The sequence below is a fragment of the Xiphophorus couchianus genome, chromosome 7 (assembly GCF_001444195.1).
Source record: "Xiphophorus couchianus chromosome 7, X_couchianus-1.0, whole genome shotgun sequence".
Classification (NCBI taxonomy): domain Eukaryota; kingdom Metazoa; phylum Chordata; class Actinopteri; order Cyprinodontiformes; family Poeciliidae; genus Xiphophorus; species Xiphophorus couchianus.
The window spans coordinates 3,964,939-3,989,577 of record NC_040234.1 but is presented as its reverse complement, the minus strand read 5'-3'; the positions used below and the strand labels follow the sequence as shown (position 1 = coordinate 3,989,577).

The 24,639-nt window shown below is 40.0% G+C and overlaps 2 protein-coding genes across 5 annotated transcripts in view; both read right to left on the bottom strand.

Moving 5' to 3' along the window:
• Positions 1-24,639, bottom strand: part of ndp (norrin cystine knot growth factor NDP) — a 47,929-nt gene that overhangs the window by 7,469 nt on the left and 15,821 nt on the right. For both annotated transcript variants that reach the window (XM_028023938.1, XM_028023939.1), the window contains exon 2: positions 13,857-14,294. In XM_028023938.1, coding sequence (XP_027879739.1) covers positions 13,857-14,069 — 213 coding nt within the window. In that variant the 5' untranslated portion in view covers positions 14,070-14,294. The remainder of the gene's footprint in view (positions 1-13,856; positions 14,295-24,639) is intronic.
• LOC114148569 (uncharacterized) lies at positions 7,831-11,975 on the bottom strand. 3 transcript variants are annotated; one of them, XM_028023936.1, is made up of 7 exons: positions 11,616-11,975; positions 11,373-11,503; positions 11,133-11,253; positions 9,709-9,771; positions 8,296-8,361; positions 8,070-8,206; positions 7,831-7,988 (listed from the first exon to the last, which is right to left on the bottom strand). In XM_028023936.1, exons 1-7 carry the CDS (start codon positions 11,806-11,808, stop codon positions 7,986-7,988), a joined length of 714 nt encoding a protein of 237 aa, XP_027879737.1. In that variant the 5' UTR covers positions 11,809-11,975; the 3' UTR covers positions 7,831-7,985. The 3 variants fall into 3 exon arrangements, with proteins under 3 accessions (XP_027879737.1, XP_027879736.1, XP_027879738.1); XM_028023935.1 differs by having other exon boundaries at positions 7,831-8,206; XM_028023937.1 differs by having other exon boundaries at positions 7,831-8,206; positions 11,373-11,974.

Sequence of the window (24,639 nt, the reverse complement as noted above, 5' to 3'; positions counted from 1 at the left end):
AATTAAAAATAAAAATACGGATGGATTTGCTCATATGATTATATGAAAATCTGTGTTTGTACCATATGAAAATGTTTAATATTTGTATTAGTAGTAATAATAATAAATTACGGATTGCACCCGACAAAACATTAGAGAAGAAGAAGAAGAAGAAGCTTACGTCATTCGACGCGACACTTTCCACGGTCGGAGCTGGTGAGTAGCCCCTGAATCTGTCAAATAAAAATGTAGTAAAAAACCTCAAAAGACCGAAAGTCTACATTTATAAATCTGCTGATGGTAGTTCTATGAGTTAATGTTAGCGAGTATGTGGCACAGCATGTGTTTGTACAGATTTAGACACGTTTTTAACCCTATTTGGTAGAAAAAAGGGCTACTTTAGCAAGCTAAAGTAGCCTCTTAAAAGCCAGTCACATTCAAATGTAGCTGTCCTTCATACCTTTAATAACAATGTGCTAAAATTTTGTTTTTTATTACTATGTTATGCTTCTCGGTGTTACAGTATTTCTGTCTTCTTTCTGTTCTCTCCCACTTTAGAACCATGCCTAAATATAAGAGCAGTGTCCGTTGTAAGACCAAAAAAATAAAAGTAACTCGGAAAACCATCGGTGCTCGGGCGAAATATTCCTACATTCCCTCACATGTAGGCTCATCTGACACCAACACTGTTTTTCCCTCATCACATGATATTTGTACTGAAAACTCAAAGGAAGAAGGGACCGCGCATACCAGGGCAAAAAGGAAGGAGCTGAGCCTATGGGATACACTAAAAGATCAGGTCTTGGAAGAGTCCTATAAGTCCTCCGCTCCTTTCTCAGACATGTGCTCTGTGTGCAAGAAACCTGGAGTATACCGCTGTCTGGAATGCAGCAGAAGCAGTGTTTTTTGCAAGGATTGTGTCTACACAGTACCTATAAATTCTTTGCACCTCCCTGAAAAGTGGAATGTAAGTTCATTTTTGTTGAATGTACTAATAAATATTGTAATTGATATGTATAGAATGAGAATGAGTTCTTAATTGCATAAAATTCGGTTTTTCTCTGTCCTTTTTTGTGTCTCTTTAGAAAACCTGCTATGAGGCTGCTTTCCAGCAGTTGGTGTTGCATTTAAGTGGGGATCACAGTACCCATGTTGTTTACTCCAGAGATGTAAAGACTTTTGTCAACACAGGTATGTTTTTACACTATGTAATTTTTTAATTAATTAATTTTGTGTATATGTGTATGTATATATATATATATATATATTTATATATATATACTGCTCAAAAAATAAAGGGAACACTCAAATAACACATCCTAGATCTGAATGAAAGAAATATTCTCATTGAATACTTTGTTCTGTACAAAGTTCCATTTGCACAACAGCAGGTGAAATTGATTATCAAACAGTGTTGCTTCCTAAGTGGACAGTTTGATTTCACAGAAGTTTGATTTACTTGGAGTTATATTGTGTTGCTTAAGTGTTCCCTTTATTTTTTTGAGCAGTGTATATATATATATATATATTCTACAAAATTCTAAATCTTATTTAGTAAAATTTATGTTTTCACTTTATGATTATTAATCTTGTCCCACGTGAATATATGTTTATGTGACTTTTTATTGTGGAATAACTTTTTATTCTTCTTTGTTGTTATTTATTTATACTTGGATACACAAATATAGAAAACTACATAAATACATAGATTGGAGGGGAAGCTCAGTTAAAGACAACACATGTTAAGTTAAACACAGTTAAAGTGGCAAGTCTGCGTTGGTTTGTACATGTTTAAAGAAGGGATATATCATCCATCCATTGCCTTCTGCTTATCTGGGGTCAGGTCACCCAAGTAACAACATAATTAAGGATTCCCAGACTTCCCTCTACCCAGCCAATTGGGCCAGCTCCTAGGGTGTAATCCCAATACATCCTACACCAGTGGTGCCCAAAGTCGGTCCTCGAAGGCCAGCATTTTGCAGATTTTAGTTCTGTCCCTGGTTTAATGCACTTGGATCCAGTGATGGCTCAGTAGAAGAACATTGACCTGCTGGAAAGGTTGTTACCACCACCACAGAGAGAACTAAAACATGCAGAATGAAGGTGCTCGAGGACGAATTTTGGTCACCACTGGTGTAGGATGTATTGGGATTACACCCTAGGACACATATGTCAGAGTCAAGGCCCGCGGGCCACATCCGGCCCGCGAGAAGGTTTTTTACGGCCCCTGGAATGATCTTGATTTATTATTAGAACCGGCCCGCAGACCGCAGTAAGCCGGCACCCCGTCTGAAAAAAAAATACCTTCCTTATTTGAACTGTAAGTAGTTCTTTAAATGTTCTGTGAGATGATGTACTTACCCATGTATCCATAACAACCGGAACTTTCAATATCCACCAAGTTATTGCCGAAATATACCATCTATTAAAGGAGTGCCCCCCGGATTAATTACACTCTCTGCAGCTGCAGCTGCGAAGTTACAGTATTAACCCGATACTTGCTGGAAAGTGCAACGTCTCCCCTTTCAGAAACCGTTGGAACTTTTCCACTTAGCGCTACGTGTGGCGGAATTACGGTACTGCAAATTTAGATGTGTCGCCGGCGACACGTGTAGAAGGGATTTATTAGCACAGCAGTCGTCAGCATAACTGTAAAATTAACTTTCAGATACCCATCAAAAATTACTGTGCAATCACATATTTAGAGTTTTTACTCAGTTCAAGTTTAAAAGTTAAAGTTTAATATTTGTTTTCACTGCATGCTACTTCTCCTTGATGAAAGTGTTGTTTTTGATTAATAGATTTTTGCACTTTATTTTATTGTATTTCAATCCAATTATATTTTAAAAATATTTCAGTTGTGTCTGTTGAAAATTAAAGATTACTGACAGAGCCATAAGAAAATATTGCTTTATTTATCTGATCATATTGGAATATATTTGTTAGGTTTTCAGTAGGTTCAATTAGGTTCACTAGACTATATGCGTCATTTAAAAAAATTTCAATGAACATTCGATCAGTCCGGCCCTCGGCTTGTAGCTAAATTTTTTATTTGGCCCTCCGTCCATTTGACTTTGACACCCCTGCCCTAGGAGCTGGCCCAATTGGCTGGGTAAGATAATAAGATAATGTATAAACATTGTGAAATACTTACACAAGACTTACAATGTTGCCACATTAATGACAAAGTATTAAGTTCAGCTAATTATACAAGCTATGTCAATATAAAGTCTTTGTTTTCATTTTTAGATCCGGATCACATAAACAGGAGTCACTCATTGAAGATGAATCACAGTAAGAGACAGAAATTTGTACTCTTCTATATTTGAACAACAGTTCTCGCCTCAAGTAAAGAAACTGTGCGTTGTTTTTTTTGTTTGTTTGTTTTTGTTGTGGTTAGGCTGGACAGGGATCTTCGAATAATTGAGAGACACCATGGTGTAAAACGAAGGTGGCTCCCTTCGGATGACATTTTCCAGAGAACACTGAGAGATGTTGACCAGGAACTTAGAGGTCAGCTGATACGACGAGCACAAAATGAAGCAAGGGAGAGGGCCACTCTTCTCAACCTGAAAAGAAGATATAATGGTAACGCTACTTCTTTTCTTGACTGTATGGTCATTAGCAAAATTGAAGCTCAAAGGTCTTGTGGTTGAATCCCAGCATGTGGTAAACCTAAATTTAATCTTTATGTTATCCCTGCACCATGCATATGTTCACTCTGGGTACTTAAGCTTCTTTATGCAGTGTAAGAAGTGACTGGTTTATTCCAACTTGTCCTTTGTCATGGGTATGTGCTTTTGATGTGTATGGTTATTTATCTTTGGTGTATGAATATGTTTCTTGGGTGTATCCTGTCTTTCACCTAATGCCCGTTGTAAATAGGCACAGATAAGTGAGTATTGTAATACATCCATTTTCTAATGGACATTCAATGATCTTATGCATTACTGCAGATATTAAGTCACTGTAAGAACTATCAGTCTTTATATTCTGAGGATAACTTTAAGAGTACAATTAAAATATCATTCAATTATTGGCAGTAATAGATTTTGACCTACAAACTGAGATTTCCTTATGCGAACTTTAGTGTCATGTTGAATATCTTGTGTAGAATTGGCTGCCACTACTTGTGTTCACAAAATCCAAATTGAGATAAACACTATTTCAGATGTTGACCTTTTATTATGTTTAACATACTTCAATAAATGACTATTGTATCATGTTTTCATATTGTGTTGATTGTATTATTTTTACTAGTATTTATATTTCTTCTTTCTTTACAGATGGACAGGGAGTTGCTATAAGGCTGTCCAAGCAAGTGAATGCCTGTAACAGGAAACTGAAGAAGATTGTTACAGAGTACAATAATCTGCAGTGGCCTCCACAAACTGGCATCTTTCCATCACATTTAGAATTTCGAGAATTGTGTGATGCCTCCTCCCAGCTGTACACATTGTTTGATGAACAAGTGAGTAGAATTGATCTAAAGGTTTTATTCAACTTTCTACATGCTGTTATTCACTTTATGTTGCTACTATGCTTTAACAAGGTTCCACTTGCAATTGTTCTCTTATTTTAAAGATTGAAGATCATGGTGTTGTTCCAAAGAACCTAAAAAGTCGAGCAATAGAAGCCCTGCATTTGAAGACTAGGGCAGCTGAAGAAAAGCTTCTACTTAAGAGAGAGATGAACACTGTCATTCTTCACCTTCATCAACAACATGGACATTTAAGTTCAGCTATAAATGATACTGCAGATCCTGGTTCAAAAGCTGTACTTCATCAAAACATTATCATGTTAGAAAAGAAAATGTACAGTGCAATGAACATGTTCAAGAGGTTTATCGAAGTTGGTGCCCCTCCTCCAAATCATCACCTACCAGAGTTTAACTCTTATTCTCAAGCACTTATGTCTCCAGATCTACATTACATAGACTATGATGAAAGCATTGACGATGGAGAGGATGATGACGACAATGTTGACGAAGGAGAGAACAGCATAGATTGTGAATTATCTTCATGATTTATGGCCACTTACTGTCCTATGTGAAGAGCACATATTCCAGTATAAAAAGTGCATTGTTTGATGATTTTCATATAAGCTTTTTGTTCTAACATCTCAGTTTATTGCTTTTGATATTGTTGAGACATATCTGTTTTTTAAGTCAAGCTATATATAATCAAGGGCATTTTAGTTTTACTCATTACAGCTTTGTACTCTTTTTCACATTTATTAATGTTCTTGTTCAGTATGACATTGTTAATGACTAAACTTCATTTACAGTTTGAATTTAACTCTTAATTTTGAGATGCTGCATAATGTGCTTTACATAATATTTTTGAATTTGGGCACAACAACGAAATAACTAAAACGTAGTGGACAAAAATTTTGTGATGTTCATATTTGAGAAATATTTGACTGCTATCCAAGAATTACATTATTTTGAAGGGCACTACTCTGTATTAAAAATTCATTAAGAGCTACGTCAGTGTTTCTGTGATATTTCAGACAGATTTCAAAACTTACAATATGGACTATTTGTAGCCTGTGTAGGGACTTACAAACTGGTTGATTTGATTTACCTTCCTGGTTTTAGTAAGAATGCCAGCAGCACCATAATATATCATCTGCAGTTGGATGATTGACTACTTTTTTAGGAGACCCCTCACACCAGCATCCAGGTTGAGTGTTTGCTGTCTAAGCGCTCCTTCCACTGCTCCACCACTCAGATGGCTGCACAGACTAGTGAGAATTATCTTACTGTTAGATTTGCATTTAGTTTTGCAACTGTAAGGACATGTACATTCCTGGTTGTTTAAAAGGTTATAGAGCAGTTAATATTAGTGTTAATGTTTGCGTTTTTCAGGAGGGCAACGCGAATATTGACGTCCTTCACACCAGATATTACATTAAAATTTAAGCACACAGCGGGACGGATCAGGCAGGAATATAAAGACAGAGAGTCTAAATAACACCAACTGTATGCCAGAAAATTCTGACATGTAGTCTTATGTGATTTGTCTCTGCTTACATAAAAAAAATATATGGGCCACTTTGGAAAATGGTAACAAACCATTTTGGGACCTATACTCTTTTTTCCCTTATGGGGCCCACCTAGGTATGCCGGCTGGGGCATTATGACATAACTGTTTGTAACCTACCTGAGAAAGCGGCAACATACAGTCATATGAAAAAGTTTGGGCACCCCTATTAATCTTAATCATTTTTATGTATAAATATTTGGGTGTTTGCAAAAGCTACTTCAGTTTGATATATCTAATGGACACAGTAATATTTCTGTGTCCATTAGACACAGAAATAAATGAGGTTTATTGGACTAACAGAAAATGTGCAGTACGCATTAACAGAAAATTTGACAGGTGCAAAAATATGGGCACCTCAACAGAAAAGTGACATTAATATTTATTAGATCTGCCTTTTGCAAAAAATAACAGCCTGTAGTTGCTTCCTGTAGCTTTTAATGAGTTCTCTGATCCTGTATGAAGGTATTTTTGACCATTCCTCTTTACAAAACAATTCCAGTTGAGCTAAGTGTGATGGTTGCCGAGCATGGACAGTCCGCTTCAAATCATCCCAGATGTTCAATGATATTCAGGTCTGGACTGGGATGGCCATCCAGAACATTGCAATTGTTCCTCTGCATGAATGCCTGAGTAGATTTGGAGCGGTGTTTTGGATCATTGTCTTGCTGAAATCTCCATCCCCGGCATAACTTCAACTTCGTATCAGCTTCTTGAACATTATTCTCAAGAATCTGTTGATATTGAGTGGAATCCATGTGACCCTCAACTTTAACAAGATTCCCAGTACCAGCATTGGCCACACAGCCCCAAAGCATGATGGAACCTCCACCAAATTTTACAGTGGGTAGCAAGTGTTTTTCTTGGAATGCTGTTTTTTTTCCCCCCCCCCGCCATGCATAATGCCTTTTTTTATGACCAAACAACTCAATCTTTGTTTCTTCAGTCCACAGGACCTTATTCCAAAATGAAGCTGGCTCGTCCAAATGTGCTTTTGCAGACCTCAAGCGGCTCTGTTTGAGGCGTAATTGCTGAAAAGGCTTCTTTTGCATCACTCTCCCATACAGCTTCTCCTTGTTAACACATACTATCTGTAATAGTGCAGCTAAACTAAATATGAGAAAAAAGTGAAGCCCTGATCATAGTTTAATACACTACACACTACAATTATACTCTCAATGACCATATACATTACTTTATAACAGCCTCGCACTTACAACTCACAGGGTCTTATTGTTGCGGCACACGTTCAATATTTGAAATGGAATGCGCCCCATCGCGGGTGCATTGACACACGGGGCGATGTCATGATTGAACTCACCTGTCTGAGTGGGTAGCAAATTCTGCTAAAGTAAGTAAATCACATTTTCCAGTCATAAATTGAAATTATCCGACAGAATGAAATCCTAATGTCAAATCGTATTAATAGTTTTCATTAAGCGGCAAAAAGTGTGTAACTGGTCACGTGGCGTGTCACCCATTGATAACCAATAGTAACATGTGACGTTGTGGAACTACTGCATCCCACACTGGGATCTTCTCCAGCTGTGTCCTATCAACATGCCTGTCCTAACGATTTCGCGAAGGGAGAAAGTGCCTTTACCTGAACGTGTCGTCTTCTAACCTGGTCAATTTGTTTATTTAAAAGGAAAGATCTTACTCATTCTTTTGCTAAAGAGTATTATCTGTGCTACCATGTGGAAATTTTTCAAGTGTAATAGTAATGAGTTCAGCTAACATGCTCACTGATGTGTTCGTTTGATACCCAAATGTTTGTTACTATTTAAAACACTCACATTTGACAGAATATCTTTTCAATACAAAAGCTTTTATTGATGCATTGTACATTTATCAATTGTTTAAGAAAAAACTACAGGAAATGCTAACATTGACAGCTGTCAGATGTCACAACTGTGACCAAATTAGAAGTGTCTTTTTTGCAGTCCCAGTGCAGACAATTTTTCAACGTTAAACATGTTAATGTTTCACCTTCGCTCTGAAAGACATAACAAGGCTCAACTTCTGGGAGTCTGACAATGACGACAAGTTTTTCTTGAATCCACATGCCAGGTGTGACCACTGCTCACATGTGTTGCAACGTCGCCACTCACGCCACTTCTTCTTGGCATTTTTTTTTTCATCACTGAACAGACAGTGGCAGATGTTGCAAACATCCGTAGTATCTAAATAAAGAAAAATAAGTCATTTATTGACAAATGTAGTTTAAAAAACATAAAAGAAGCATAATGCCTTAATTTATTTAAATGCATACCATCTGTAGTCGGTTCTCTTGGCAGCACTTCCGTCAAACCCATAGGCTCTGTTACGCTCCGCTCATCTAAAGAAGAATTAACAGTTTAGTTGCAATGTGATCTCAAGGTAGGTCATACCTTCAAGTAACGTTTAACATATTATACTTTATACGGGAATATGTTGAACTCAAGCGTTACTATCAGTTCTGTGTAAACAGCATATTTAAACATATTGAAACAGTTTTGTTATTAATACTTTTTATTTTTATTCATTGTCGTCAAAATTAGGGCCCTGAGGATGGGCATCCTGCATGTTTTAGTTCTCTCACCGGTGGAAGTTACAAACTTTTCATCATGTCAACCTATTCATAGGCCTTGCATTAAACCAGGAACAGAACTAAGAAATGCGAGGTGCTGGCCATTGAGGAACAATTTTGGGAACCCCTACTTTAAGCTATTGGTTAGTGTGATTTGTATGTAATTATTTCTGCAATTTGTTTTATGTTGAAAACAAATTATTGCCTGCTCATTCATTAGTTCCGTAATTTGAGATGTCTTCTACTTCCTTAAATTTAAACAAGTGATGCAAGATAAGCATCTATGCTTTAGTTCTGTACTACTGTATTTTGTGGTACATCTAATTTAATAATTTCTTTAATGTTTGCATGTGTAATTAAAGCTGGAAATGTGGTTGATGTACATAGGGAATGAGAGTTTTCTGTGTTTTGTTGTGTGACTGATGGTCTCCACCTCAAGTGGTTTGAATAAGCAATAAAACATAACCAAACATAGTGCTGCAAAGTATTCGGATTTATGTCAGCTGTGACACCAGCCGCAACTATTACTTTTAACAGCTCACAATAAAATATTTCTGTATTCCGCATTTGTGAATGTGACTATTGTTCAGAGGGAACATCAGCTGTTGTGAGACTTGCCAACTTGCTAATTGTCACAACTACATTTGTTCAACAGTCTTAGCATGAGAAACGCATCACATGCACTATATTACACATACATTTTTGTACAACCACAATATCAATGCCGAGATGAATCTTGCAGACATTGACATGACAGTACAGCTATAATCCGACTATACATAATAGCCATATAGAACATTTTGAAAGGTGTTACATCCTCACTAATGAGATCACCCAATACACGTACCCCAAAGCGTATGTGATTTATCTAAGTATGGAATATTTATAATTTCTTAAACATATCTGGTTGTACGTCAGAGTGACCTAACGACAAAGCTGGACTCCCCACACTTTTTGTATCTGAAAACCTATAAGTCATCCGGAATACATATTTTCCTAAGGAAGACCAGACATATTGTGTTACCGAGGGTGTAGTGCACTTTGTAATATACCCACATAACATACATAACAACATTGTAATGGAGGACATTCAGGATAGACATGCAACGAACTTACCATTTGCACAGATTGCATTCAAAATGTCTTCCACAGTTGGTGTCCTAATTTTCCTCCCGGGGTCTGATACAAAGAATAAAATATAATTATTGAAATTGTTTTTCCAACATATCTTCAATATGAGTACAATAAAATGCAATATCAAAACTTGAAGTACAAGTATCCAGGACATGGCTTAAACAGTATTTCTCAAGTACACATTGTGAAGTGTGAACGATTAAAGGTTTTCTTAAGGCTAATATTAATCAACACAACATTGTACTTTATTAATTTTAATGAACGAAAGGACAATTTCCCATACTTCAGGGTATATTTGTTTCATTTCTCGTTGTAAGTTGGCATCTGCTTCTGCAAAGTTTTTACAGTAACTATTCCATCACAGACCATAATTGCAAATAACTAAGCAGGTATCTGTTGGGATACACTGAATAGAATTGTCACAGGGAAAGAGATTTATTTCTAATATAAATCTGATATAAAAACCATATATACAATTTCAAATGGAATTGTATGATTAAAACAAGTCCAAAAAAACCCCCCTATTACATGGAAAGGGATACTGAATGAAGTCCTTCCAATAAGGACCGCTTGTTTTACTTCTCTGTCTGGTGGTTGTAACCTCCTCAACATGTCAATTTTCTTCTTTGGCCTTCTAATGAGCCATGATTGAATCCAGGTGTGTTAACCTAGATTCAATCATGGCTCAAGGGCATGAAGGTTCCAGCCCTTGAGAATCAACTTTGGAAACCACTGTTCTAGAAAGTAAATCGAACAGAACAATGCAAGTATTACACAACTACAAAATAACTAAGGCAAGATACTTTTTCCAAAAATTAAGTTTATGAATAGCCTGGTAAAAAAATGACCCATTGTACTACACATTGAAGCATCCAGAGGGTCTGGGCTATGGCTATTGAGACACTATTGCTCACTTAACACTCATTTAACACCTCTATAGAGGTGTTAAATTTTACCCAATCGCTAATGTTTGTCTGTGACGTATGTCATGTGCCAGTTCAATGCCAAAAATTCTACTTGAAATTGCATTCGCTGCAAAAAAATAAATAAATAAAATAAAATAAATAAATACATAAAATCTGTCACTACAAAGACAGAAGACCTGAGCTCATCGAGGCAGCTGTCCATGTTAATTCCATATTTGGAAGGCCAACAAAGACTGAATGGCTTCCTTTACTTTGCTACAACTACAGGCGGACTGCAATTCTAAAACAGCACAGAAAATTGGCAGTCTTAACAACTTCTCCTTCTGTTTACTGACTGGCACAATGAAACGTCTGCGGGAGATAATCCGAGTCAAGGGGAGAAAGCAAAGGCTGTGCTGTAAGTGAGAATTGCAATGATCAGGCTAGCTATACACACAACAATGCTTGTCAACATAACAGCTACAGTAAATCCTCTCTCACCCTTGTTCTTTAACTGATCCCTGCAGAACAGGTTGTAACCAGACAGGTCCTTGGTGTATAACTTCTTGTTTTTAGGTTGAGAAGAAGATGGCTTTTTTCTTCTATAGTTTCCAATCCAGTTCTAAAAAACACAAAAGTCTTGTTACAAAACAGGAAGCTTGAATTTATTTTTATATAAAATTGCATCTTGCCTTCTGAATTCTGAAATTGAACGGCTAGAAAGAACTTTGGTAAACATACATCAATGACAAACGGTGGCAAGCCAGTGGCCTGGGATGCTGCTCCAACCAGTGGAGATCCCACCCTGGTCATCCCTTCTTTATAGGCTTTCTGGAGGAAGACCTTCACTTCCTCCGAGATATGTGTTCTCTCTTATCATGAAATGAAAAAAAGCAGAGCATATAAAAAAATAATATTCAGGACAAACACATATTTTCTTAGATCTCGCTGTATAGCTCAATGTTTAAGAGATGCTACACATACCTCTTCTTGACATTGAACCTAAAACAAAGACAGAAAATACAACAATGACTATGAATAAACAGAAGGTAGCTGTTTTTTCTGGTATGTGATAAATAAATATTAGCATGCATTGTGCTTGCAGGGTATCCCCCAGAAAACATGGTAAGCCCGGTGGTTGAGTTTTATGACAGTCAGTCATCCTGTAGCTGGTCATGTTTTTGAGATAAAAAATGTTAAAAGTTGACGGGAAATTTGAAATTACATTTTGAGAATTATGTGTTATTGAAAGATTGGAAGATTAATACTTGAACAATAACTATAAAGTCATAGAAAATGCAAACGTTTTACAAAGACTTAAATAAATAAACAATGCTTCGCCTGGTGGGGCAACAAATAAAGAATGATCAGGGCTTATAATACACTGTGGGAAACGATGAAATGTAATGAACTGTATGATAGAATCCTAACATTAAATCAATATACTGATATAAACTAGTATACTGAAAAGTATACGGTTTTTTAAGATATATAAAACAAAATTTTAGCACATTGTTATTAAAGGTATGAAGGACAGCTACATTTGAATGTGACTGGCTTTTAAGAGGCTACTTTAGCTTGCTAAAGTAGCCCTTTTTTCTACCAAATAGGGTTAAAAACGTGTCTAAATCTGTACAAACACATGCTGTGCCACATACTCGCTAACATTAACTCATAGAACTACCATCAGCAGATTTATAAATGTAGACTTTCGGTCTTTTGAGGTTTTTTACTACATTTTTATTTGACAGATTCAGGGGCTACTCACCAGCTCCGACCGTGGAAAGTGTCGCGTCGAATGACGTAAGCTTCTTCTTCTTCTTCTTCTCTAATGTTTTGTCGGGTGCAATCCGTAATTTATTATTATTACTACTAATACAAATATTAAACATTTTCATATGGTACAAACACAGATTTTCATATAATCATATGAGCAAATCCATCCGTATTTTTATTTTTAATTTTTTTAATTAAAAATAAGATTAGGGCCAACCCTAACTTCTTCTTCTCATTATTAATGGATTGCAAGCAACTTCGGATGTACATACAGCCACCTAGTGGAAGGCTATGAGGTTGGACAACTCATAACACTACATAACTCTAGAATATACCTTTTAATTTCATTGTATGCTTATATATATATATATATATATATATATATATATATATATATATATATATATATATATATAAAATTGCACGACCGGAAGATAAAAACACGGCATGTATTGAGAGAACACGTCTTGTAAAGATCCAATAAAATTAACCAAGTATGTTAAATTTTGGCATTTATTTTGAGTGAATTATTGGAAAAAATCCAAAGAAATAAAAGGCATATTGGAAATATAGGTCTTTAAAAAAGCGAACAAAAATAAACAAAACAGAAAAAAAAACTCCGGTTTTAGATTTTAGTGAGTTGTTTTTAAATACTGTAACGATTGTTACAATACCTAATTAAAATCTTATGACGGATACGTTTGGCTTTTGTATTTTTAGTAAATTCTTAATATCCTGTTCAAATTCGCAGATAAATGATAAATAAAGGTTTTTAAAAAAAAGGTTAAAAAAAAAAAGGTTCTATTAGCGACAAGCGGCTGTTATCACCGATAGAATGGTTGATAATGGTTGATAACAGCCTGCTAGCAGGTAGAGCAGGGACCAACTGAGGCCATTCAATGGGGCTGATAACCACTGATAATCGCCATTCTATGGGATGATAACATCCGAAGCGGGTGGTGAAGCGGTTGCCCCGAAGCTGTCTTCAGCATCACAATTGGAACCGCTCCACTGGATTGTTATTCACACAAGCGCCTTTCGTATTCTTCCCTCGACCCGTCCCTCTCCCTGCGGACCCTTGGAGGAGGTAGCAGAGGACAGGCTGACACGACACGTCCTCTTTGGTAAAAAAACAAGTCCCAGCTGAGGTACAGAACAGGTCTGCAGCGTGGCCCAGGTCCAGCACTCTGTCCACACACACTCACACACGCCCACACACACACTCAGACTTTTGCTGAGAAACAAAGCGTGACTTGTCTGCTTCACTGAGAGATGGAGATAAAGACATGGAGGTGGAGAGCGGGCGTAATACAAGTACTTTGGCCTGAGTTCTGGGGTTTGCTTTGGACCCCAGAGGTTTTATTTGGAACAATCTATTTCCGTGATGTTCCGGTGGAACGTTCTGGTAAAGGAAAAATGAGAGAACGACGTGTCGGTCCCACAATTTACCTTAGAGTTGCATTTGTAAATGGGATGCGTGATGGTCTCCACAAAGTGGTGCCTCATGCAGCGATCTGGGTCGGTGTCGACCAGCTGCTGGTGTCCCTTATCGCCAGCCTTGTTGCTGCTGCTGCTGGCGGATTGGACAAAGCCCAGCAGAGGACAACACATCAGGACCAGCAGGAGTCCAGAAGGAGGGCCTGTGGAGATGGACGGTTTCATGACTGGGACACCCGGAGGCTCCTGGCACTGCAGGCGGTGGCCAATGTGTCACGGTTCTTGACTACAGCCCTTCTGACGCTTTGTGACGGGATTCAGAGGAGTCTCACACAGGACAGACTCTGTCTTTGTTCCTGCTGGAGGAATGAAGATTGAAGGTCAGGTAGGGAAGGCAAGTGGCAGGAGAGTCGGGCCACTCCATCCCTCGCCGTCTCAGTCCATCTCGGTCTGGAAGAACAATGAGACAAATACGAAGAGATTGACTCAAATACATAAACATAATAATGTACTCCTTGCAAACATGTTCATATCCCTTTAAACTTTGCAACCTTTTGTCATCGCCTTTCTAGGCAAGGCTATTGGCCATGGCCAAGAATTTTAAAGGCGGGCCAGTCAGGAAACTGAAGAAGTCGTGAATAATGTTGGTTTCCTGCGTTGTTTTAAAATTGTAGTCTAGCTAGCTAGTTTTAGTGATGGCAGCGGAGGAAGAGAACGAAGCAGTTCAGTCTGTGTTGCCTAGGCTTCCAGACATCTGTTTATGTTCACAACGTTGAGATCTTGCCCAGATATTGCTAAGAGGTAAAAAAAAAAAAGAAAAAAAAAAGGGGGTGGGGGCAGGGACTGGGTACAACCAAAGAACAGACAGAGAACATTTGAACTGTCAACCATGCAGAGATCTATAGAGGAGAGGCAAAACAAAGAAAGTGGATTAGCAGTGCTTGCTAACAACTGATAGTGCCATATTAACAGAAATCAAGCTGCTAGTATGTCGACAGTCGTGAAACATAGGGCAACAGTCTTCAGTCAGAAGCCCTCTTCACGTTTGTTGCAAGACTGACTGCTACTGCAGATCTTTCCTACCAACAGCATCACCATCCACAGCGACTTTTTCTTGGATGACAAGAGCAACAGCAACATTTCATTTCCCTTTGGTGTAAATAAAGTATTTCTGAATTGAATGTTTTACAACCTAAAACTACCTCAAACTTCTCCACAATATTATCCAGACCTAAATCACATTGAGGATCCACACACACCCCTGCTGATACACACACACACACACACACACAGGACACAAACATGCTGGTCTTTCCACAAAGGAAGGAGAAACCACACCAGCCTCACACCAACCAGGCCCTTTCCTCTCTGCAGGGACGACTTTTTCATTAAAACACGTCGCTCTCCCCAACAAGCCCTCCCTGCGCCATAAACGCTCTGCCAGTCCAGCAGAAATATTTTCATAACTGTTTACTTTTCCCCCCTCAAATTCAGATTTTTATAGCTCTCCCGACATCAGGGCTTGTGTTAATAGGGAGCGTGTTGGTGGTGGAGGCAGATTTGCTAGAAGGCAATGTGTTATTAATTATGAGGAGGTCTGTGTGCAGAACAACACAATCACTGAGGACTTTTCAGAAAAATTATAAATACAACATGACGTCATTAATGCCTGAAATGTATGAAAACGTGTGCTGACTGCCGGACTGATATACACCAGACTCTTGTAGCTAGTGTGTTAATTTCTCCCTCTCCTGCTGTTAACCTTCATGAACACTGAATGTTTTCCTACATCAGTTCATCTGTTTCTTTTTGTGTCTCTGCTCTGTCTTCTCAAACCACCCAGGTGGTTGAGGCAGATGGCCCCAATTTGGTCATTTTGATCTAAGTTACTAGTGTTTATTTATGTATGTTTTTTAAAAAAAACAAATGTGAAAATATTTGTTTTCACAATAAATAAATGAAAAATGATCCACCTTTTTTTTTTACTCTTTTTTCCCCCCCTCTTAAGGTAGTCATAGTCAGTTTTCATTTCTGACTGTATCATTTCTTTAAGGTAAATGTGGCTCTAGTGTAAAGTGCTCAGTGCAGTTAAAGCTGCAGTATGTAACTTAGAAAACATGTTTTTTTTACATATATGTTGAAAGTGTTACGATGTCATGACAGTTCATGACAAAGTGGAGTAAAACAGGTTAGACCATACATGAAATTATGAGACAGAAATCTGACTCATAAAATATGTCTTCTTCTGCTGCTAAGTAGGAACAACCAATCAGAACCAGGAGGCAGGTCTTAGCGCTGTCAGTCACCCTCTGTGTGGCGCTGCTCGCTGCTACGCTGCAGCTAGCAGAGCCTGGTCTGAATGCTAAGGCTACTTAGCATAGCCACTGATGACAAATAATGATAATTTTCCCGTAACTGTAAGTCCTTTCTTTGCCATTAGCACATTTAGCAGCGAGTTCATGTGAATGATTGACAACACTAAGACCCTGCTCCTGGCTCTGATTGGCTGTTTTTGCCTGGGAGCAGGGCATTTCTTAAGATGGCAACAGTAGCACTGGGAGGAGGTGGAGCAGATCGACTTTTTCACAGATTATCTGTCACAGGATAGGGACGGTTTTAACAAATGTGTGAAAAACATATTTTTTAAATAAAAGTTACATACTGCAACTGTAAAAGCTATTTAAAGCTGTACTGTTTATAAAACCCATTATAAACATCAGGTCTCTCACCTATTGCTCCACAGGCAGCATTTCTCCTGAATTTCTCTTCCTTACTGGATGATTCAACATGTCGGTCTTCGTCAAAAGGAGTTTACATTAAAGCTGGAAACTTAACGGTGGCTTTGATCCTGGGTGGCCTGTGTGTTTTGCATTGATTAAAGAATTCAGGCTTCCTTATGTAACGTCTTTCGGAGCATTCCCACTTGGCTGGTTTGGCTCAGGATTTAATTATGAGTTTTTAACTCCAGACAAGAAAGTAATTTTTTTTTACAAATATGGTAAACAAGCCAATAAGCACTTTAAATCCAAAGCCTCATGTTTGAACTTTAATAAACAAAATCATTTCGGCCGTCATATGCAGACGGGTAAGTACTGGATATTATTTGTCATAGCTAAGAGTTCACATATTTCCCTGGTGACATTAGATACAGTCTGCATTACACTGCAAAAACTTTTACCAAGTATTTTTGATCTAGTTTCTAGTTAATACATTTGAGATACGGCAGAACTAACATACTTCAGCCAGATATAGGAGCTTCTTTTTAGTTTTGTCTTTTTTTTTTTTTTTTACATTTTCCTTCAAATAAAAATGTTTTTGTTCCATTGGCAGATTATTTCACTTGCAACATGAAAAAATGTCTTGTTATGGCAAGCACTTTTTATTTCTGTCTATTAATTAGAACATAATTAGATATTTGAAAGGGAGTGAAAACAAAACTTTCTTGCCTTTTGTGTGGATAAAAGTAGCATTCAACCCCACACTACAAAAACATCAAACCTTACTAAGCATTGGTCTAGTTTCTAGTTATTAATATTTCACATGTAAGTCATTCTTCCCATCTTTTATGTGAAATAATCTGCCAGTAGTTTTTAAAAATGAATATTAAGGAATTACTGACTTCAAACAAGCTTGTAAGTTACTTTTGTCTTATTTCAAGTGTAATAAAATATTTGCACAAGGAATATAGCAGAAATAGTTGAGTAGATTTTGTGTTTTTGCAGTGTATAGTCAAAGATGTTTACTGAGATTATAAGCAGATCTTGACCAAAGCCGGACAATCAAACTTGAAATAAACCCGCTGATTCACTTTAGGCTCAGTGAGGCGTCAGTCAGCCCGGCTTTCGCTGTGATCTACATTTTCCTGCAGAAATCGGCCGACTGGCCCCGGTGCCGTCTCTTCCCTCGGCCCCGGCGCTCGTCCCTCGAAGGGGAAATCATTTAAAAGTTAACATTCCGCTCGAGAAAAATAGACGTATCATTTGGCCTGTTAAAATAAATACCGCCCGAGATGTTTCGCTGGACCGTCGAACATGTGCTGCGGGGTTTACATAGCGGGCGGCCCGGTCTCCTCGAGCGCTGCCAGAACCTCTCAGCACCTCGGGCCCTGCCAGCCATACGACCAACACCGTTCCGTCGGCTCTGCTGCCCGTATCGCTATCATTAGTCTGCTTGTCTTTGGCAAGATACTCTTAAGTGTTTATGGAGCGCGAGTGTTTGAAATCAGCGATGGACCGTCTTCCAGCAGTGGAGTCAAACAGATTAGACCAAATGAAGAGAAGATTTATGTCCCCTGTCAAGAGTTCCCAAATGGAGACACAGATGCTAATTTAGGCGAAAATCTGCACTGGAGGGCCCTTCTCACCGCTATTAACCCTTACCTACCACATACTGCATGTGCCCTTTGACCTTTAGATCAACTGAAGGTGGATCTAAAGGGACATGATATCTTCCTTTCAAGTCTATAGACAAAGAAATGACTAATTAAGAGGTTGTTTGTTTATTGAAGTAGTCTCTCAATCTATAGGACTTGGGGTGAGTTCACACCAGCCATGTTTAGCCTGCTTTAATCCAACTCCAGATTATTTGTCTAGAAGGTCTGGTTCATTTGAGGAGATGTGAATGCGTAATCAAACTCTGATGTGGACAAAAAAAAAGACCTAAAAATGTAGGTCTTGGATTGATTTAAATGAACTCTGGTGAGGTTCAAATGTATATGTGAACGCCAAGGAGACCAGAAACCGCTCAAACAGAAGGAAGAGGACTACAGTGCAGGGGATTCTGGGTAAATACAACCAAAGCAAATGCAAGAGTCTGGCACTAGTGGGAGAAATGGCTTGTGATCTTTTGCCACAGACAAAAGAGAAATCCTATAACCACTAAAATCTGATGCCACTCCATTTTTATTTACATTTCATGAACATTAATTGCTTGTTTCATAAAAGGCTACTGTACTCATCATGTAAAGCACTTTGAACTGCCTTGTTGCTGACACAAATACACTATCAAAAGAGTCAAAATGTTTTTTCTCTTTCATGTATTGTCATCTTAAGAACTCTGACTGAATCAAACCTGAAAAGGAAAAAAAAACTAGAGACTGATAGTGGCAGAAAAAGCTTGAGCAGTGATTCTCTAATCTTATTAACATCAACACAAATCAATCATTGTTACAGTCAGGTCAACCATCTCTGCCATGAACTGTTCGGACTGGACCCATTCTGGAAAAATTCAAGTGTTAAGAGTATGACTAAAGAAATCTTCAGCATTGAAGCACATATGTGAAAGAAAAGCTGTCAAAGCGGTCTGGGTTTGATATCCCACATATGTCATTATTTTTCATAAGTGAGGATTACTTTATATATTCACCAGGCACCTGGAGACAAGACCCTGCGTGCATTAAGGGCGTCTCAATACAGAAACAGAAAACAACACAAACAAAAAAATAAAACCATTATGAAAAGATAAAAGCAACTGAATCTTTTACTAGCTTGAGATATTATGCTCCTTTTGCCTCCAGGTCACCAGCAAATGGACGGATTTGGGTTTAGCTGAGTTTTAGTTTAGACCAGGTCTGAATCCAGGTCTGATAAGAGTGAAAATGTTCACATTTCTTCTGCTCTTGTCCTCTTGACATCTTAATGTTTCAGGCCAAAGTAATTCATCACATCAGACAAAGATAACATTAAATCATGGTTATATTATTATGGGAAAGAGAGAGATACAAATCAGCTTGGTCTCTTAAAAATAGCGACGCCTCGTTACAGCCTCAGTTTCACTAGTCAAATAAAGGCCTGATCACTGCATGTAGGAGTGGGCAATATGAACTTAAAGATTTGTCATAATATTTTATGGTATTGTTGTGATAACCATAAAACTGACGGTAAGAACTCTTTATTAGTTTTTTTAGGTTGCTGACTACATGACACAGCAATAACAGCATCACAAACACAATCACAATTGCTGCTATTGAAAAATATTTCTAATTGTAATAAATATCTTTATGACACCAGTCACATAAAGAAGTGATCACTAAAATGCGCAGTAACTGCATTTAATCATGTATTCAAATTTTGAACAAACAGACGAGAACAATGCTGACATTACAGACAGTTTTAGGACGTTTTAAACATCGTGAATTGGAATTTACCGTCACAACGATGAATCAGAATTCTTAAAATGTATCATGATAAATGATAAATGATACGATAAATGCACAACCATAACTGCTTGACCCAGGGAATAAAAAGAGAAATCACCTAAATCTAACAAACATTCCAAGAAGCAACACATCCATCTGAAGACATTCAAGAACAGAGTAGAAAAGAAATGATTAAAAACATGGAACAACCACAGTGACAATAAGAACTCTTTATTATTGTCACAAACGTTTCCGGGCACCATAACAAGTCTGTATTATCGCTGGGCATTTAAAGAATCACTTATCATTTATTGTGTTAAAATTTCTTGTCATGATGAGATTCAGATTTTATTGCTGTAACGATAAATTCCAATTAATGACATTTAAACCCCCCTAAACTTGTCAGGATTATTTGTAGGACGTTGCTGTTGATCACAATTCAATAATAAGAACATAGGAACAGTTTGGTTTGGTACGTTTTTCCCTCAACAAATTAAACAAATTAAATCATTTAAAAACTGCATTTTCGCAAACGGAAGAAATATGTAAAAGGGTAAATTCTGGTTGAGATTAAAGTTTTGTCATTTTAATCAGATGCCAAAGATAGCTGGAGTGACCAAAGTTTTTTCTAGACGTATGAAGTGAGAGTGGATTAATTGCTACATAGAGTAACACCTGCAGAGGCATGATCTCTGCTTCACCAAGGTTTGGGCATCTATTGTATTGTTTATTGGTTTCCATTTATCATGATAAATTTCTTATAAAATTCTAGATTTGTTGTTGATAAATTCCAATTGACGATGTTTAAAAAACAATTCTCCACCATTTGTTCAATGAGAGCATCAATAGATATCAATACATTTGAAAATATAATTAAATGCAGTTACTGTGTGGAGTTGAGTAATTCAACACTTCTTGATGTGATTAATGTCCTAAGGAAGCACATTCGTTTGTGGAGCTATGAATGCTGTGTCATGGATTCACAGCCAGCCCCTAAAGTTACCTGAAAAAGTAGTAATAAATAGTTTTTTATCACCTTTATCGCTATCACAATAGTACCATAAAATACTGTGATAAAATTTTAAGTCTGTATCGTTTTATCTTCTCTTCTGTTCCAAGAGACGAGCATTTCCGACAACTGTTGTGTGGAAACTATTATTGCTACGGTTAGATACTAAAACATGACTGTAAAGCAGCAGACTGCAGGCTGGCTAAATGTTTCAGCCTTCTCCAGTTTTAGTAGGAATAACTGTTGCTTTTTTTGTTTCAAATAAAAGTAAAGAACATTTTATGTTTTTGTATAAATACCTCAATATCATCAAACAATGTTTTTGTTTTTACTACATTTATCCCATCCCACCACCACAGTCCTTGTTTTGACCCTTTGTTCCCTAAATCATCAAAAAAAAAAATGTTTTTAATGACATGTAGAACAGCAGAAACACAGAAAGTCAATTTTTTCTGTAACCATATACTTTGTGATTACTCTAATTATATTTAAACCATGTGAGCTGAACAGGAAGGGACGGCTGTCAGCTATTCCACAGTCTGTGGCGGATTACAGTTTCTCCTGATAATTGGAGTGAGAATAATACTTTTCACTGAACCGCGGCAGCCAACCCGACGTACCAAACACAACAAAAAACAAAAAAAACAGTCCAAGTATTTTTATAAGCTCCTGTCTGCTTTGTGGCCTCCGTGTGGGACAGAAGCGGCGTGGTTTTCAAACTTCGTAGCTTCGCTTGTTCTTGTGTCACGTTTCCATAACTGCCAATCAAAGATGGAGACAGCGGAACGCCCGTGTGTCGGGGGTTTCAGCGCGCAACGTTTCCAATCAAATCCACCACACATGTAATGAGTTTGGGAATTTCAGGGATCTTGGATGTTTTCTTGGGGTGAGGTGTTGTGTGTGTGTGGGGGTGGAGGGGGTGACTGTTGTGAGCTTCAGCTACACGATACTCCCGTTTTGCATGAACGGGCAGAAAAGCATGTGTGAGTGTGTCATCCTGTAAAGCCAGTAAATGGATTTTATTAAGTGAAAACATGTTAAATCATTTGAGATCAAACAGGACGATGTAGCTGCGGTTGCGGTCACACTAGGGGAAACATCCTCGGCATCCATCCATCCATCCATCTTCTTCCGCTTATCCGAGGTCGGGTCGCGGGGGTAGCAGCTTCAGAAGGGAGGCCCAGACTTCCCTCTCCCCAGCCACTTCTTCCAGCTCCTCCGGGGGAATCCCGAGGCGTTCCCAGGCCAGCCGAGAGACATAGTCCCTCCAGCGTGTCCTGGGTCTTCCCCGGGGCCTCCTCCCGGTGGGACGTGCCCGGAACACCTCACCAGGGAGGCGTTCAGGAGGCATCCTGACCAGATGCCCAAGCCACCTCAACTGGCTCCTCTCGATGTGAAGGAGCAGCGGCTCTACTCTGAGTCCCTCCCGGATGACTGAGCTTCTCACCCTATCTCTAAGGGAGAGCCCAGCCACCCTACGGAGAAAACCCATTTCGGCCGCTTGTATCCGCGATCTCGTTCTTTCGGTCATGACCCAAAGCTCATGACCATAGATGAGGGTGGGAACGTAGATCGACCGGTAAATCGAGAGCTTCGCTTTTTGGCTCAGCTCTCTCTTCACCACGACGGACCGGTACAGCGCCCGCTTGACAGCAGACGCTGCGCCAATCCGCCTGTCGATCTCCCGCTCCCTTCTTCCCCCATTCGTGAACAAGATCCCGAGATACTTAAACTCCTCCACTTGGGGCAGGACACCCCCCCTGACCCGGAGAAGGCACTCTACCCTTTTCCGGCTCAAGACCATGGCCTCGGATTTGGAGGCACTGATCCCCATCCCGGCCGCTTCACACTCGGCTGCGAACCGATCCAGCGAGAGCTGCAGATCACGATCTGATGAAGCCAAAAGGACCACATCGTCTGCGAAAAGCAGAGATGAGATCCTGAGGCCACCAAATCGGATCCCCTCAACACCTTGGCTGTGCCTAGAAATTCTGTCCATGAAAGTGATGAACAGAATCGGTGACAAAGGGCAGCCCTGGCGGAGTCCAACTCTCACCGGAAACGAGCCCGACTTACTGCCGGCAATGCGGACCAGACTCTTTGTTTGTATGACACCGGTCATACAGGGACCTGACAGCCCGTATCAAAGGGCCCGGTACCCCATACTCCCGGAGAACCCCCCACAGGGCTCCCCGAGGGACACGGTCGAACGCCTTCTCCAAGTCCACAAAACACATGTAGACTGGTTGGGCGAACTCCCATGCACCCTCCAGGACCCTGCTGAGGGTGTAGAGCTGGTCCAGTGTTCCACGACCAGGACGAAAACCACACTGCTCTTCCTGAATCCGAGGTTCGACTATCCGACGGACCCTCCTCTCCAGGACCCCTGAATAGACCTTGCCAGGGAGGCTTAAGAGTGTGACCCCTCTATAATTGGAGCACACCCTCCGGTCCCCCTTTTTGAACAGGGGGACCACCACCCCAGTCTGCCAATCCAGGGGAACTGCCCCCGATTTCCATGCGATATTGCAGAGTCGCGTCAACCAACACAACCCTACAACATCCAGAGCCTTAAGGAACTCCGGGCGGATCTCATCCACCCCCGGGGCCTTGCCACCGCGGAGCTTTTTAACCACCTCGGCGACCTCGCCCCCAGAGATTGGAGAGCCCAACCCAGAGTCCCCAGGCTCCGCTTCCTCAGTGGAAGGCATGTTGGTGGGATTGAGGAGGTCTTCAAAGTACTCTGCCCACCGGCCCACAACGTCCCGAGTAGAGGTCAGCAGCACACCATCCCCACTATAAACAGTGTTGGTGCTGCACTGCTTCCCCCCCCTGAGACGCCGGATGGTGGACCAGAATCGCCTCGAAGCCGTGCGGAAGTCTTTCTCCATGGCCTCTCCAAACTCCTCCCACACCCGAGTTTTTGCCTCAGCAACCGCCCGAGCCGCATGCCGCTTCGCCCGCCGGTACCCATCAGCTGCTTCCGGAGTCCCACAGGCCAAAAAGGCTCGATAGGACTCCTTCTTCAGCCTGACGGCATCCCTCACCGAAGGTGTCCACCAACGGGTTCGAGGGTTGCCGCCGCGACAGGCACCGACAACCTTGCGGCCACAGCTCCGATCGGCCGCCTCGACAATGGAGGCACGGAACACGGTCCACTCAGACTCCATGTCCCCCACCTCCCCCAGGACGTGTTCGAAGTTTTGCCGGAGATGGGAGTTAAAGCTCCGTCTCACAGGGGATTCCGCCAGACGTTCCCAGCAGACCCTCACAACACGTTTGGGCCTGCCAGGTCTGACCGGCTTTCGCCCCCGCCACCGGAGCCAACTCACCACCAGGTAGTGGTCAGTGGACAGCTCCGCACCTCTCTTCACCCGAGTGTCCAAGACATACGGCCGCAGATCCGATGAAACGATGACAAAGTCGATCATCGAACTGCGGCCTAGGGTGTCCTGGTGCCAAGTGCACATATGGACACCCTTATGCTTGAACATGGTGTTCGTTATGGACAATCCATGGCGAGCACAGAAGTCCAGCAACAGAACACCGCTCGAGTTCAGGTCGGGTGGGCCGTTCCTCCCAACCACGCCCCTCCAGGTCTCACTGTCGTTGCCCACGTGAGCGTTGAAGTCCCCCAGCAGAACAAGGGA